The sequence below is a fragment of the Drosophila suzukii genome, unplaced genomic scaffold, assembly GCF_043229965.1.
Source record: "Drosophila suzukii unplaced genomic scaffold, CBGP_Dsuzu_IsoJpt1.0 scf_7, whole genome shotgun sequence".
Taxonomy (NCBI): domain Eukaryota; kingdom Metazoa; phylum Arthropoda; class Insecta; order Diptera; family Drosophilidae; genus Drosophila; species Drosophila suzukii.
In genome coordinates, this window is record NW_027255939.1 from 1,379,443 (window position 1) to 1,396,043 (window position 16,601).

Sequence of the window (16,601 nt, forward strand, 5' to 3'; positions counted from 1 at the left end):
TCATCCTTCCATCGAGTGCGGAATTGTTGATGTAGAGACTTTAAGTGCTGCCACCGGTTCAGAATGGACTTGGATTCGCCCTTTACTTCAGATTCCAGAAGAGGTCCACCGACAACCGTCAACGCTATGAGATCAGATGGATCCTCGGACATAGGAGATAGCGGTCTGGAATTCAGACAAGCTTCGATTCTCGCTAGGGGGGTGGACAGCTCTTTAAAGGTGTACTTCGGTGTAGCGGTGGACTTGTAAAACAAGGTCTTGAAGTTCTTGACAGCAGCTTAAGATAGGCCGCCCATTTGGGGTGCCCCAGGAGAAATGAATTGCCAGGTGAGCCGCTGATGACTATACGCATCGGTCACAGACTCTTTAACGGCTTGCAGGAAGTCTCGGGAAAGCACGGTGGAAGCGCCGACGAAGGTCTTTCCATTGTCGGACTGGACTTGGCGAGAACACCCTCTTCTAGATACGAAACGAGCGAAAGCGGCAAGGAACTCTTCAATCGTTAAGTCGGATGTAGGCTCTAGATGGATGGCCTTTGTAGAAAAACAAACGAAAACCAACACATACTCTTTTGTAATGAGACAAGCTCTTCCGGTATAATATTTTATGTCAAACGGGCCGACGTAGTCCATCCCTGTGTACGTGAACGGACGGGAAAAAGACACTCGCTCCTTCGGACAACTTCCCATCATCTGGACTTGCAATCTCCTTTTGTGGATAACGCAGACCTTGCAGGAGTTGACCAACGCCGTCGGCACCCAGTATCAAGACTGAGTGAGACGCACCACTAACTGATTACCACCATGTAATGAAATGAGATGCGTAAATTTTACCAGAAGCCGCGAGAGTGCATATTCGTACGGTAGGATTATAGGATGTCGTTCATCATACCGTCCATGGTCCATGCCACCAAAGCGGGTTATCCACCAGCTCTTGAAGGGGAACTCCTCGACTAGCCTAATCAGCTGGATTATGTTCGGATTGAACGTGTGACCAATTGGCTGCCTCTGTGGACTCGGTGATCTTCGTCACCCTGTTGGCAACGAACGTTGTTCAAAGGCACGCTGGTTTGGCTAACCATGCTAGCACAATCGTGGAATCGGTCCAGCAATGGAGTTTTGAGGTCAGCCACGGCGTATTAAGAAAAATAGCTTCGACCATCTCGGACAAAAGGAGAGCCCCACATAACTCCAGCCTGGGAAGGGACACCGTTTTGACTGGCGCCACACGCGTCTGGGCTGTGAGCAAGTGTACCATCGCTTTATGGCCCACCAGTACGCTCCGTATGCCTTTTGCGAGGCGTCACAAAAACCGTGATGCTCTACGCGGAACTCTGGACGGAAAGAAACCCATCTGGGTATTCTGACCTGGTCTAGGACCGAATAGCTCTGGATAAAGCTGTTCCACCCTTAGCACAGCTCAGTTGGAAGTTAATCGTCCCAACCTAGATCCTGAAGCCAAATCTCATGCATAAAGATTGTGGCACACACAACAAAGGGAGCAAGCCAGCCTGCTAGATCAAACAGCTTGGCAATTTGGGAAAGGACTTGGCGTTTCGTGGGGGAGATTTCAGTTGCCAAATCTGGGGGACGAAGGAGATTTCATCGAAAGTCGCCTTCCATCGTTCGCCGAGAGTTTCGGCTGTGCTCTCAGTGTTGATCTCGAGGAAGTCTGTTGTCAGAAGATGATCGCTTTGGATATCAGCTAATATTTCTTTGTGGTTTGAGGTCCATTTTCTCAATGGAATGCCCGCGGAATCTAGAGCACTTTGTAGCTCGCGAAGAATGAGCTGAGCGTCCTCGGCGGAGTCAGCTCCCGAAAAGACATCGTCGCTCGCTTTTGGATGGCTGAGCTGCACGTCAGGTGCAGGACTCGAATCGCCAGGAATGGCGCGCAATTGACTCCAAAAGTTACCGTCTGTAATTCAAAATCTTAAATGTGCCCCTCGCTGTTGCGGAATAAGATGCGCTGGAACGGGGAATGCTTCGGATGTACCCATATCTGTCGATACATTTACTCGATATCGGCACTGCAGACGTATCGGAAATATCACCACTTCAGGATCTGGATGGTTAGATCGGACTGTAAGACTGGGCCAGCATGAAGGATATTATTTAAACTGACCCCATTCTCTGAAGGCATTGAAAACCACACGCAGCTTGGTGGTTGTACTTTCCGGCTTGAGCACGGCATGATGCGGAAGGTAGAAGGTAGAAGGCAGAATTATGGGTAGGACGGACTTCTTTCATGTGATGAAGGTCGAGATACTCTTGAACCACGGAGTCGTATTTGATTTTCACCTGAATGTCCCTCTTTAGACGTTGCTCGGTTCTTAGGAACTGCGATAACGCGGAGGATCTGGAGTGACCGAGGGCGGATTTTACGTTTTCAGGATCACGAAACGGAAGACTTACGACATACCTGCCGCTATCGTCTCTCGTAGTCGTCCGGAGAAAATTTTCCTCACAGGTCAAATCGGAAGTTTTTGTCTTTTTTACTGGCAGATACTCCACCTCCCAAAATTTGGTGAGAAGCCTATCCAGGAACGTGACAACCGTGTGCGAGATTTGCGTGGAAAAATCGTTAGGATGCACCCGAAAATGGTTTCTTGACCGAGGAGAGAGCCACCCTGTCAAACGGGTGCCGCTTAGGAGAATGGATGGCAGTACGTCGGCCCCGACCAGAATATCTATTTGCGCGGTCTCGTAGAATTTTGGATCCGCTAGTGGCAGTTCGGGAAGATCCCGTAAAAACTGTTGCGGAATCGGACAAGGTGGGAGGTTTCCAGCTAATTGAGGAAGACCATAGGCCGTCGTGTTTATTTGCAAGTCAGGCCTACCCTTGTGTAAGAATTTTTTCTTCGAGGCGCTGCAGTGGGGGCGGATGTTTTTGGCAGAGATTGACTCGAGCCTGACGGCTGTACGTCGTCTATGGCTTCTTAGGTACGGTGACGCTCCGTAAGGAATGCGTTCAGATCCTGCCACGTCGGAATCTCGGCCTTGTTGTGCAGGGACTGTTCTCACAACGATAGCGTGAGCTTCGGACGTTTGGAGGAGCACATGTACACTAAGAGGCAATCCCAATTATCGGTATGAATTCCGGACATTTCTAAAGCCGTGAGGCAACCCTGGATGGTACGTTGAAGTTCACTGACCCAGATTCCTGATTAACGGACTGCATATTGAAGAGTATATTTAATTGGCTTTTTACTAACAACTGCTTGTTTTCGAAACGCTTAGTCAGGTTAGCCCAAGCTGAGCGAAAGTCATCGTTAGTAAGGGGGGAGTTCGACACTATCGTGTGTGCATCGCCACTTGTTTTTGCATTTGGGTGAAACAGTTTTTCGTCAGCATTGGATTGTTTATATTAATGGCCGTAAAAAGATCGCTAAAGGTCGGCCAAGGCAGATAATCTCCGGTAAAAGCCTCGGTATCACACGGAGGCAGCTGACAGCCGGAGGAAATGTAAGTCTGGGTAGGAACAGCTTGAACTTGGGGAGCTTGGGCTATCATACCCGCGATCTGAGCCCCACATCTCTCTAAACGGAATAGCAGTAGCCGTATTTAGCTTTGAGAATTGGCAAACTAATATCTGCACTGTTTCCGCCTTCTGCTATGCACCCGGTGCATTCATCGTTATCTGCCTTGATGTGGTTCCATAACGCGCGTATTTCTTCGCGGCAAATGTTAAGCATGGACAGAGTAGGAGGGACCGGCGAAGGAGTGTTTGTTCTGGATTTAAATTCACTCAGCAGATCTGAGACCTCAATAAATTTGCTTAGAGCAATTTGGAAAGCTGTTATTGCCATTTTGACGATTGCACGGGTGACCTTTTTTCGGTGCGACGAGGACTTAGCGTTTAGTTCGGGTGTGGGCGGATCTACGGATATGCCTGGGCAGGTGGAACAGACAACTTGTTGTTATCACTTCCAACGGACATTAAAAAAAAACATTTTCTTGGGTCAGAATCTGCTCGTCTTTGCTTATGTCGAATAAATAGGAACCCGGCCCACTTCTGGAACTGTGGAAAGAGGTGTCGACAAAAAAGGTAATGGATCGGAGAAATAGAAATTGAAGCACGTACCGACCTGGTTTACTTTGCGGAATTAAACTCAATGATACGGATTAGGAAAGGTGATTAAGGAGTTCTTATATTACCCGTGGAGAAAAAATACTATGGTATTTAACCTCTTTGGTATATGTATATTATAATGTGGTATAATTGGGATCAAGTTTGGTTTTTTTTTTATTGCTGGAATTTTTTTTTACTTTGAAATAACTCGAGGGGGTTAATATGTATTATAGTCCCCGGTGCAGTAATAGTATTATTTCGCCTTAATTTAAACTTCTGAGTGAAGAAAAATACCAAGGTATGCCAATAAGTTGTTGGCCGGAGGATGCTTTTTTTTTATTATTTAGTAGTAGAGTATTATTTAAATTTTATTTAATATCCCGAGGGGAAAATACTAAAATATACCGAAAAAATTGGTGGACGGAGGATGCTATGCATGCGGTGGAGTGCTAGTATTATTTTCCCTGGATAAAGAAAATTTTACGGAGTAAATAGCAAATACCGAAAAAATACTAAAAAGTTTGGTGGTTCTTAAATAAAACACAATGACCAAAAAAAATTTTCACGTCGGTTGGTGTAATTTTTATTTTATTATTTTTAACCGGATGGCAGACTGAAAACTTTATTTAGTGGGAACGGGATGGTGGAATTAAAATTATATGTGAATGTATATAGGTATGTGTGTATGTAGATATTTATGTATGTAGATATGTATGTATGTAGATATGTATGTAGATGTGGATATGTTTGTATGTAATGGACATGTATATATGTAAAGTTCGCAGGTCTTAAATTTATTGATTAATTATTGCCGGCGGGTATGTGTTGTGGTGGACGTTTTCGATTTATTTGTATGTGGACTGTATTTGGAAAAACAAAAAATATGTGCAAGTAGTTAGCGGCTGCGGAAATACAGTGAGAAAATCTTGGAAAGTTTTGGGGGCCCGAATTGGCAGAACACTGGAAATTAAATAAAATGGCATAGTAATTTATTCATTGCCGTTGTCGGATTTAATCGGACTTGGATTTTAGACAAATCGTACAGAAAGTCAAACGAATTATTGGGAATGATAACTTCCACGTTATTCTCTTATCAAAAGGCCATATTCATGAGACTAAAGTCCAAGTCAAACACGCAGACAAGTTCACAATTTTGACTAAAAAACCTAGATGACAACAAAAAGAACTACTACAGTTATCAGCTTAAAAGCAGCAAAGACCAACAAGTAGTAACTAAGGGCATTAAAGCAGACGTACAACCAACAGAAGTAGCACATGTACTTAGGGAGAACGGATTTGAAGTAAAAAGTGTTACCAACATAATTAAAAGAAATTTACGCCCTCAACCCTTAAACAAGGTGGAACTGGTACCAGCGTCTCCAGAACTTACTTCACCGCAGAGTCTTTGTTGAGGAGCCGCATAAACGCAATGGCCGGTACAATGCACACAAAACAAGTAAGAACGCTATAGTCGAGTACCTCGACTATCAGATACCCGTTACTCAGCTAAAGGGACCAAAGGTAAATGGAGATATGCAAGCATCAAAGCGAGATTAAAATACGCCACCTACAGGCGGTCGACAGTTTTAAGCGTTATGGGCGTAAGATAATACATTTCAGTTAAAATTTTTTATCTAGCATGAAAACTGTGGGCGTCACAGGTTTGGGCGGTTTGTGGGCGTTAGAGTGGGCGTGGCACTCTACTGAAACAAACTTGAGCTGCGTAAGAAGCTTAGGAATCTGCACGCCAAATCTCAATAGTCTCACATAGTTTCCGAGATCTCAGCTTTCATCCGGACAGACAGACGGACATGGCTAGATCGACTCGGCTAGTGATCCTGATCAAGAATATATATACTTTATGGGGTCGGTAACGCTTCCTTCTGCCTGTTACATACTTTCCGACGAATCTAGTATACCCTTTTACTCTACGAGTAACGGGTATAATAAATCTTAATAAATACTACTATAATTACTATTATTTTTATTTTTAATTTTTAATTTTTAATTTTTAATTTTTAATTTTTAATTTTTAATTTTTAATTTTTAATTTTTAATTTTTAATTTTTAATTTTTAATTTTTAATTTTTAATTTTTAATTTTTAATTTTTAATTTTTAATTTTTAATTTTTAATTTTTAATTTTTAATTTTTAATTTTTAATTTTTAATTTTTAATTTTTAATTTTTAATTTTTAATTTTTAATTTTTAATTTTTAATTTTTAATTTTTAATTTTTAATTTTTAATTTTTAATTTTTAATTTTTAATTTTTAATTTTTAATTTTTAATTTTTAATTTTTAATTTTTAATTTTTAATTTTTAATTTTTAATTTTTAATTTTTAATTTTTAATTTTTAATTTTTAATTTTTAATTTTTAATTTTTAATTTTTAATTTTTAATTTTTAATTTTTAATTTTTAATTTTTAATTTTTAATTTTTAATTTTTAATTTTTAATTTTTAATTTTTAATTTTTTATTTTTAATTTTTAATTTTTAATTTTTAATTTTTAATAGAGGTTTACGCCGATGGTTTCAGCAGCGGCGGCGGCGTAGAGTTCTAAATTACCCAGCGGCGGCGGCGTAGCCGTTAGAAAGAACCGGCGGCGGCGGCTGGCGGCGTAAGCATTTAATAAACTGATTTTTTTTTTCCTTTTATTAATAAGTGAGTCAAGCGAAATAACAAATTAAACTAAAACTAAATAAGAGTCTTTTCTTGACTTGATAATTAATTTTTAAGTTAAGCGAAATAACAAATTAAACTGAAATTATTGACTTCATAATTAATAAGTAAGTAAAGCGAAATAACAACTTAAACTAAAATTAAAACAAAATAACAGTCTTTTCTTGATTTGACAGTTTTGAGATTCATTGTCTTTTCTTGACTTGACAGTTTTGAGATTCATTGAAATTGATTGAAATTGAAATTCATTGTCTTCATTATTAAACTATTAAAAAAAAATTCTTAAGAAAAACTTTCCTTACAAGTTTCGTAGTTATCATGAATGAAAATAATTTTATTGACGTTGTGAGGACTGAGCTGCGACCGTTCATGTGTAATTGTAAGACCAGCAATGGAAAAGACTCGCTCACTTGGTGTGCTCGTTGCCGGAATACACAATACTTTTTGTGCCAGCTTCGATAGTAAGGGCATTGCAGTTGTTTTTTCCTTCCAAAAAGCTAGTACGTCTTGGCGTGAAGACAAACTTAACAGTAGATGGCATTCTGCTTCCAAGTTGCCATGTTTTGTGTTTGTAGAATGTCGTTCAGCAAGCTTTAATATTTTGTTTGCAGGTTGATTTTCGCTATCATTTAATTGATCGATATCTTGTTGTATATCGCCAATCAGCTCTTTGTACATTTTTAGCGAAAACTCGGTTTTTTTTAGATTATTTTCTTTACAATAATCAACTACACAATCCAATGAGCTAAATCGCGGATCTAATAAGGATGCGCAGATTAGTATGTCCGATAGTGGGAATCTTGAATCCAATTTCATCTTAATGTTATTTTTCATATAAGTCAAAGAAAGTGGCTCATTGCGCTCGGTTTCATCCAATATTGAGACGATCTCTGTTCTTATTATTAACGCCATGCTTATAGATGGATACGAATCTCCAGACAAAATATTGACAGCGTCTTTAAATTTTTTCAAGAAATCGCGTAACTTATATAAAAGCTGTGCTTCAGTCTCTGATAATATTAAATGAGTCTTATTGCTGCTTGTAAGCAATTTGTTGATCGCAGTTTTTTGGCACCCAAGACTGTCTAGCATGGTTAACACGCTGTGCCACCTAGTTGGGACCGAGTTCTTAAGAGAAACATTTCTCTTGTCCACCAAACTACTTCGCAAGTCATTAGGGTTGTTTATATTCATATAAGTTTGCAAGGGAACATCATCTAATGGCCCAAAATCATCATCGTAGTCAACCCATTCAGTATCTTCGGAAGCTAGCAGTTCTTCTAAATTGTCGATATTGGACAAAACTTCATTTTGAAGTGCGTCAGCTTGACATTTCAAGATATGTTTCTTAAATCGTAAAGCACTCACAATATTTTTGCACTTTACAATTAAATTTTTGATTTCCGACTCGGAATTGAAGCCATCTACATTAAGCAAATTGTGTAGTCCATGTCCAAGGCAGAAATGGTTGTTTATACACCCCATACTGATAGCTTTTTTGATGTTGCTGCCTTGGTCGGTTACGACGAAATTAGAACCCATTTGCAAACTAAACATTTCGGAAACATTTTCGAGCTCTGTTAAAATATTACTTGCCGTATGAGACTTCGACACGTACTTTGTTTCCAGCGTTAAATGCTTCATCGCAAAGTTCCGTGACAAAAAATGGAAGGTAAATGTTATATAACTTCTTCTTCTATAGTTGTCCGTCCACAAATCAAAAGTTAGGGCAAAGTGTTCTTGTCCAGATACCATACGACTAACTGCTTGAAAAATGCATTCATACACATCGTCGAGTGCAGTTGTTGAAAGCGTTTTGTAATGAGGAATGTCATCAGGAGACACAACAACTTTGTATTTGGTTAAGAAGTCTTTTAGTCCATTGTGGCAAATTATATGAAATGGTAGAAGATCTCTAGCCATCTACAAAGCAAGCTCCCGTCCCAGCGCCCATTTACTATCTCTATGAGATTTTATTGGAGTGCACTTGTTGAAAAAAGATGATATTTTTCCTCGTGAAGCCAATGATGTACTCGGAGAGTCGATTTCACGTATATTGCGTTCATTTTTAAGATGACGAGTTAAGTTCCCTGTGGAACAGTTCTTAGAATATGATTGAATTTTAGCACTGAAACAATTAAAAAAATATAATTTTGAACTTGAAATAATAAATTTAACTGTTACCATGAAAAGATTGTTGTTTCGTCTTCTTTTTTCTGTTCATCCAAACACAATTTGCAAAAAACCTTGTCTTCTTCGATGAACTTGTTTTCTTCTTTCGCTTGCAAGACACCAAAAAACTCCCACACTTTACTTTTACGACTTGCGTTGCGCTGTAGTTCAATTGAATACATGTTCAATGCCTTATCCATCTGTTTGTTGGGATATTTAATTCTTATACATAATTCTTAATCCAATTATAACACTGTAAAACTTACTTCGTGAAATTAATTACGCACTCAGCTGTTAAATGTTTTAGAGATGGGACACATGTAAGGAGATGGGAGATGAGACATTTAATCGATAACTGAAAGCGATTATTGTCGAAAATTTTTTTAGGATATATTAATAATAACCTTTTTTATTTATAAAATGAATAAAAATTTGTATGACGCCGAACGCCGCCGCCGCCGCCGCCGCGCCGGTTTTTACGTGACTCGGCGGCGGCGCGTCAAAAAAGCAAAAAATCGGCGGCGGCGGCGGCGTGGCTCGACGGCGTATATGTCTAATTTTTAATTTTTAATTTTTAATTTTTAATTTTTAATTTTTAATTTTTAATTTTTAATTTTTAATTTTTAATTTTTAATTTTTAATTTTTAATTTTTAATTTTTAATTTTTAATTTTTAATTTTTAATTTTTAATTTTTAATTTTTAATTTTTAATTTTTAATTTTTAATTTTTAATTTTTAATTTTTAATTTTTAATTTTTAATTTTTAATTTTTAATTTTTAATTTTTAATTTTTAATTTTTAATTTTTAATTTTTAATTTTTAATTTTTAATTTTTAATTTTTAATTTTTAATTTTTAATTTTTTATTTTTAATTTTTAATTTTTAATTTTTAATTTTTAATTTTTAATTTTTAATTTTTAATTTTTAATTTTTAATTTTTAATTTTTAATTTTTAATTTTTAATTTTTAATTTTTAATTTTTAATTTTTAATTTTTAATTTTTAATTTTTAATTTTTAATTTTTAATTTTTAATTTTTAATTTTTAATTTTTAATTTTTAATTTTTAATTTTTAATTTTTAATTTTTAATTTTTAATTTTTAATTTTTAATTTTTAATTTTTAATTTTTAATTTTTAATTTTTAATTTTTAATTTTTAATTTTTAATTTTTAATTTTTAATTTTTAATTTTTAATTTTTAATTTTTAATTTTTAATTTTTAATTTTTAATTTTTAATTTTTAATTTTTAATTTTTAATTTTTAATTTTTAATTTTTAATTTTTAATTTTTAATTTTTAATTTTTAATTTTTAATTTTTAATTTTTAATTTTTAATTTTTAATTTTTAATTTTTAATTTTTAATTTTTAATTTTTAATTTTTAATTTTTAATTTTTAATTTTTAATTTTGAATTTTGAATTTTGAATTTTGAATTTTGAATTTTGAATTTTGAATTTTGAATTTTGAATTTTGAATTTTGAATTTTGAATTTTGAATTTTGAATTTTGAATTTTGAATTTTGAATTTTGAATTTTGAATTTTGAATTTTGAATTTTGAATTTTGAATTTTGAATTTTGAATTTTGAATTTTGAATTTTGAATTTTGAATTTTGAATTTTGAATTTTGAATTTTGAATTTTGAATTTTGAATTTTGAATTTTGAATTTTGAATTATTAATTTTTAATTTTTAATTTTTAATTTTTTAATTTGAACTTTTAACGTTAAATTTTAATTTTTATTAGTTCTCACTTTCTAAAATTAAATTCCAATATGCTAAATTTTGTAGTTTAATAGTAAGGTGGCTCTTAAAAGCTCTTAAAAAAGTCTTAAATAGTCTTGCAGTCTTTGTTAAATTGAGTTTCCCCTTCAGTTCTGCAGTAGTGACGCGGTAACATGGCTCAAGGCAAAAAGCTTTTTTGTTTTTTTTTTGTGCCAAAAACGCTGTTATGCTGTTGACGTCAGCTCTCAGAGACCAATTTCGGCAGGTCCGTTATATCTTTTGAGTCTCTCCGTTATGTTCGGCTAGCGACTAATGTTTCGGCGGAAAAATTTTCGTGGCGCAGCGACATGTGAATGCCCTAATATTTTAGGAGCACTATTGTATATCGAAAAAAAACTAATATTGTTTTATAAAAGTAAATTATTTGATTATAGTGAAATTAAGTAAATTGAATTAACTTATAATGTTATGCTTACGTATTATACATTAATGTTTATTTATTTATTTATTTATATCCTAGCGCTACAAGTGCACACTTATAATTATCACGCTAGTCACATTGAGTTGATATTTTATATTATTATTATTTTTAAGTTATTAAAACAATTTCTCTCGCTCTTAATTAATATTATTGACTAACATCAAATTTTCGTAGTTTCTTAGTTACAATTATTATTGTTTTTAAAATATATATATTTTTATTTTTTTATTTTTGTTTTGGTTTTTTTTTTTTTTTTTTGTTTTATTTTCTTTTATTTAATTTTTATACTTATGTGTACTGGTATTTTAAAAGATCTTTAACTTTATTGTAAAATTGAGTTGCGCTCCTAATTGTTTTGTATTGGTGCGGTAGATTGTTCCATAGCCGGATACCATTTATGAAAAATTGCCTTCTCGAACACAGTGTTTGTATTCGAGGGCATATGTAATTATACCCGTTACTCGTAGAGTAAAAGGGTATACTAGATTCGTCGGAAAGTATGTAACAGGCAGAAGGAAGCGTTTCCGACCCCATAAAGTATATATATTCTTGATCAGGATCACTAGCCGAGTCGATCTAGCCATGTCCGTCTGTCCGTCTGTCCGTCTGTCTGTCCGGATGAACGCTGAGATCTCGGAAACTATGGGAGCTAGGCTATTGGGATTTGGCGAGAAGATTCCTGAGCTTCTTACGCAGCGCAAGTTTGTTTCAGTAGAGTGCCACGCCCACTCTAACGCCCACAAGCCGCCCAAAACTGTGGCTCCTACAGTTTTGATGCTACAATAAAAATTTTAACTGAAATGTAATGTTCTCATCAATACCTATCGATTGACCCAAAAAAAGTTTGCCACGCCCACCCTAACGCCCATAAACCGCCCACAAACTTCAAAAAATCGTAAATATGAACGTGGATATCTTGGAAACTATCAAAGATAGAGAATTGGGATTTCAGATTTAGATTCCGTAGCCTTATACGCAGCGCAAGTTTGTCACGCGAATATGCCACGCCCACTCTAACGCCCACAAACCGCGAAAACCTGTGACGCCCACAATTTTTATGCTAGATAAAAAATTTTAACTGAAATGTATTGGTCTCGTAAATACCTATCGCCCACTCTAACGCCCGTAACGCTTAAGTCTGTATACCGCCGGTATGTGGCGCATTTTAATCTCGCATTGCTACTTGCATATCTCTATTTAGCTGAGTAACGGGTATCTGATAGTCGAGGTACTCGACTATAGCGTTCTTCCTTGTTTTTGGTTCTTACAGATGTGGCTGGGGTAAGTTTATTGAAAAGATATTTTGGTCTCCACTCGTCACTATTTTGTGAAAGAAGATTAAAATTCTGAGATCGATCCAGGAGGTCAAGTTAAGGTCAAGTATTTTATAGTCAGCTCTGATACATGGTCAAAACGTCTTAAGTTAAACACATAACGGACAACTGAATTAAAAGCTACATTTTATGTACGCAAATCCCGCGCATCACAATTTCCAAAAATTTCTATGCCGTAAAAGAGAGTGGGCAGGAGGATAACTTTGGCGATTAATAGTCTAACTTCCTCAGTTAAGAACGATTTGGAGAATGAAAATTTTCTCAGCAGACCATATGTACGCCCTGTCGCTTTGACTATATGGTTGCTCCATGATAAAGTATTGTTAAATTTTATGCCTAGATTAACTGCATTCACTTCATAGCTTATCGGCGTATGGTTTATATATAATTTTTGAAGTGAAAGTGTTGAAAGTTGCTTTTTACCAATTACCAAGCACTTCGATTTTTTAGGATTTATACCCAAGCCATTTTCCTTTCCCCATTTTTCAATTAGCCACAACATTTTATTACACAGTCATGTATTTCAGTTACGGGTCTACTAACATATATTTGGACATCATCAGCATATACAATAAATGTACTTCACACTCAGACAGGATACTAGGGAGATCATTGACATATGTAGAAAACAATAAAGGGCCTAGCACAGATCCCTGTGGCACTCCCCTGGATAATTTCCGGAGAGGAGAAACTTGCGTTCCAGAGACGACTGCTTGAAACCTATTCGTTAAGTACGACCTAATAAGCTTCGTCTCATTAGTTGAGAAATTAAACATATTCCTAAGCTTGGTACAGGGAATATTATGATTCACAGAATCAAAAGCCTTGCTGTGGTCAAGGAGCGTCAAAAACGTTTCGCAGTTACTGTCCAGTTCTTGTCTTATATCCTCTACAATATTTGTGATTGCAGTAATACAACTCCTTTTCTTACGGAATCCTGATTGTTTTTCGTCAAGTAGAGAATTATTAGCTAAGTATAGTTGAATCTGTGAGGACATAAGGTTTTCAAAGACTTTTGATAGAAAAGGTAATATTGAAATAGGTCTATAGTCATTGTTTGGCTTAGGAATTGTAAAAATTTTGGCGTTTTTCCATATTAACGGAAATTAAGACGTTGTAATAGCCGTGTTAAAAATATATGTAATATGGGGCAACATTAAGGGGAGCAAAAGCTTAACAAATTTTGGACTCATATTACCGAGACCAACAGCATCAGACTTGACATGCAGAATACTAGCTAGGACATCACTTTGGTTTATACATATAAAGCTAAAACTATTATCACAGAGGGGTTGAGTATTCAGGTACGGATTGCATGTTGCTTCAGGTACATCTATTTCCAAAAACTTTTTGTTTATTAATTCGACATCCACCTCAGTCTCTGTCTGTTGCTTACACTTTCCAATACCTAACCGTTTTAGTTCGTTCCATCTGTTTTTTGAGTTAACACAATTATTAAATTGTATGTTATAATGCTCTTTCTTTGCTGATTTTATCTTTTTGTTTACTTTTACCCTAGCCTCTTTGTATTGTTTTCGAAATTCATCAGTTTTGTATCGCTTCCACCGGAGGTAAGCTACATCTCGCTGACGGGTTAGGTTTTTAATTTCACTACTGAACCATGGATTTTGCATTGGTTTAATCACCTTGGTCCTTAGGGGCACAAACTTGTTGAACAAATTCTGGACATTGTTGGTTAAAACCTCTAATTGACAATCTACATGACGAATATGGTAAATACATGACCAGTCACAACACAAAAATTCCGTTTTTAATTCATTATAGTTTATATTTTTGTAATCTCTATACGTAAAAGAATTGATTTTGCTGTCAAAGGTCAAGTCGTATGTTAAAAATATTAGGTCATGTCTGGAGAAGGCTGGTACAGAAACCTGGTCATAATGTATGATTTTGCTAGGGTCATTGATAAGAAATAAGTCAAGTAATGTATCACAGTGGCTGCTATAGTGCGTGGGAATCGTTTCGTTTACGGAAAACAAACCTAGGGATTTAAAGTTATCTACGAGATGGCTTTCTGACAATAGGTTGCTGTTAAAATCACCTGCCAATATGATGTCAGTGTACTCCAACGAAATGTCTGAAACAACATTAAGTAATGGGATTTATTGGGAAGTTCTAATAGAATGCATTCGATAGTACTGTCACTTGGCTGTTTAAGTACCACTTTACATTTCAGCTTCACATTCACGTATATAGCAACATCTCCTGCATGACCAGTACGGTCGGACCGATAAACATTAAAGCCCTCACAAATAATAGACGAATCACATAGATCATTTACAAACCACGTCTCAGACACACATATCACATCGACATTAGACTGAGTGAAAAGGAATCTAAACTCATCAATCTTCTTTAGCAAACTTTGTGCATTTAAGTGAACAATTTTTAGACCAATTTTATAACTACTTATAGTTTTTATCATGGCACTAGCTATGGAACAAACTTCCTCATCCTGCATTGTTGTTATCAATGATTATTAGGGGCGCAATCTCAACATTCAATGCGTATCTCATACATTTCTTAGAGTAAACTAGTTTTAAACCTATCTTAATTAAGAGGATACAATTTATACGCTTAAGAACGAAAGCTATCAGCTTCAGGTCCTGCTGAAGCGTTAGTGAGAGATGTAGAAAGTGGATCAGGCGAAAGATTAATGGACGAAAGTTCCTCCATATTGTTAATGCAACAGACACCCTCTCTTCGAGTGCAGCGTACGTGCACAAGGCCGCGTCGTGTGAAGACAGCCGTAAGGATTTTATGTTTTTTCATGCGCATAGCCTCTTTAAAGATGAGATAATGCTCTTTTAACAATTGCTCATTAATATAAATTAACGCTTCTGAATTGAAACCCAGAAACTGCAAGCTAAGTTGTTTCTTGTGCTCGCGCCTGTACATTCCGACTTGACCAAGCAGCTTGATCTTTTCGCGTGGGTTTAGCATTTTAATTATTATCACCGGATCCACATGTGTTTGCTGTGATTTCCTTGCTCGGAAGATAACGCAGACTCTTGGTGGTGGAGTCAGCTGGAGATTAAAGCATAGCTTGTGATAGAGCGCTCTGAGATCTTCACCTTCGACATAGGGAACTCCATGAACCCTCAGATCACACGAGCTAGTTTCCCTGCATTGCGTTGCCATCCTGGCCTCCAGTGCACCCAACCTCTGACCTGCTGCTTGTAGATTTTCTACCTCCCGGTTCAGCGTCTCAACCCGCTCACCCATTCGGTCCCTCATGGAGCAAAGATCGGCAACCTCGCGCTCCAACGTCAGGACACGAGCATCCATTTGTTTTACTTCCCCGGCGATTTTGTCCATGCGATCCATAAGGCTTCTGAGCATTCGCTGTTCAGCTTCCCGAACGGCCGACTCAATTTTCTCGGTTTGTTCCTCGAAGCGAGTCTTTAGGAGCTCCAGAAGCTGAGGCGAATTTACATCCGAGATGCGTTCGCTGGCAGTTCCAGCATTGTTGCGAGTACGTTTAGTGGGTGGAGCAGAAGAACTCATGACTTTTTTAAGTGTATTTATTGTTTGATTTGGTTAAGGTTAGGTCGGTTGTGTTTGTATTGTATCTTTCGGATTTAATCTTTAAGTTTAAGTTGTAGCTTAGCTTGCAACCACTCACTGCTTTACCGACAAACTGCCTTATCGACAATAGTGAATCGCTGCCTTATCGGCAATAGCGTAGCTGATGGGGCAACCTTTTTCTCTCTTGCACTCCGAAGATGCTGCCGCACCGATTGTCTCTCACTGAAGGTGCACGCACAACCGCACTTGTTGTTCAGCAAGAATTTATTTTCTGATTTATAAAATCAACTTTGTTTATTAGCTCTATGTTGTGTTGTTCGCGGATAGGGCTGGTGGTATATTAGGCAGTTATAGACTTTCTTCAATTTTATAAATGTTATTTTCCGTGGAATATCGTTTATTTTATAGAGCGTTCAATAAAGCGACTGCACACGGGAGAGTTGGAGACTTTACAATATATTTTTTAGTTAAGTTATAGAAATTTAGTCCGTTAAAATTGATTTAAATATTTAAATCATTTTATATTTAAACATTAAAATCATTTTAATATTACCATTTTTAAAAATACTCGTAGTGTACTTTTTACTTAAGAA

General features: G+C 36.3%; 1 protein-coding gene and 1 long non-coding RNA gene across 2 annotated transcripts; both read right to left on the bottom strand.

Moving 5' to 3' along the window:
• Nucleotides 1-1,513: 1,513 nt before the first annotated feature.
• On the bottom strand, nucleotides 1,514-3,180 carry LOC139355059 (uncharacterized). The gene is made up of 5 exons (XM_070999369.1): nucleotides 3,155-3,180; nucleotides 2,422-3,066; nucleotides 2,153-2,358; nucleotides 1,996-2,064; nucleotides 1,514-1,917 (listed from the first exon to the last, which is right to left on the bottom strand). Exons 1-5 carry the CDS (start codon nucleotides 3,178-3,180, stop codon nucleotides 1,514-1,516), a joined length of 1,350 nt encoding a protein of 449 aa, XP_070855470.1.
• A 5,364-nt stretch (nucleotides 3,181-8,544) lies between these two features.
• Nucleotides 8,545-9,319, bottom strand: LOC139355044 (uncharacterized). The gene is made up of 3 exons (XR_011605809.1): nucleotides 9,191-9,319; nucleotides 8,937-9,124; nucleotides 8,545-8,880 (listed from the first exon to the last, which is right to left on the bottom strand). It is a non-coding gene; the product is annotated as an uncharacterized lncRNA (long non-coding RNA).
• Nucleotides 9,320-16,601: the final 7,282 nt, after the last annotated feature.

Bases quoted from the DNA above. Each gene is read 5' to 3' on its own strand.
- LOC139355059 (XM_070999369.1), bottom strand. From the start codon at position 3,180: ATGCAGTCCGTTAATCAGGAATCTGG. The intron at 3,067-3,154 runs GTCAGTGAACTT...ATTGCCTCTTAG, and splicing joins TCCGTTAATCAGGAATCTGG to TGTACATGTGCTCCTCCAAA. The intron at 2,359-2,421 runs GTATGTCGTAAG...CGGTCACTCCAG, and splicing joins ACGAGAGACGATAGCGGCAG to ATCCTCCGCGTTATCGCAGT.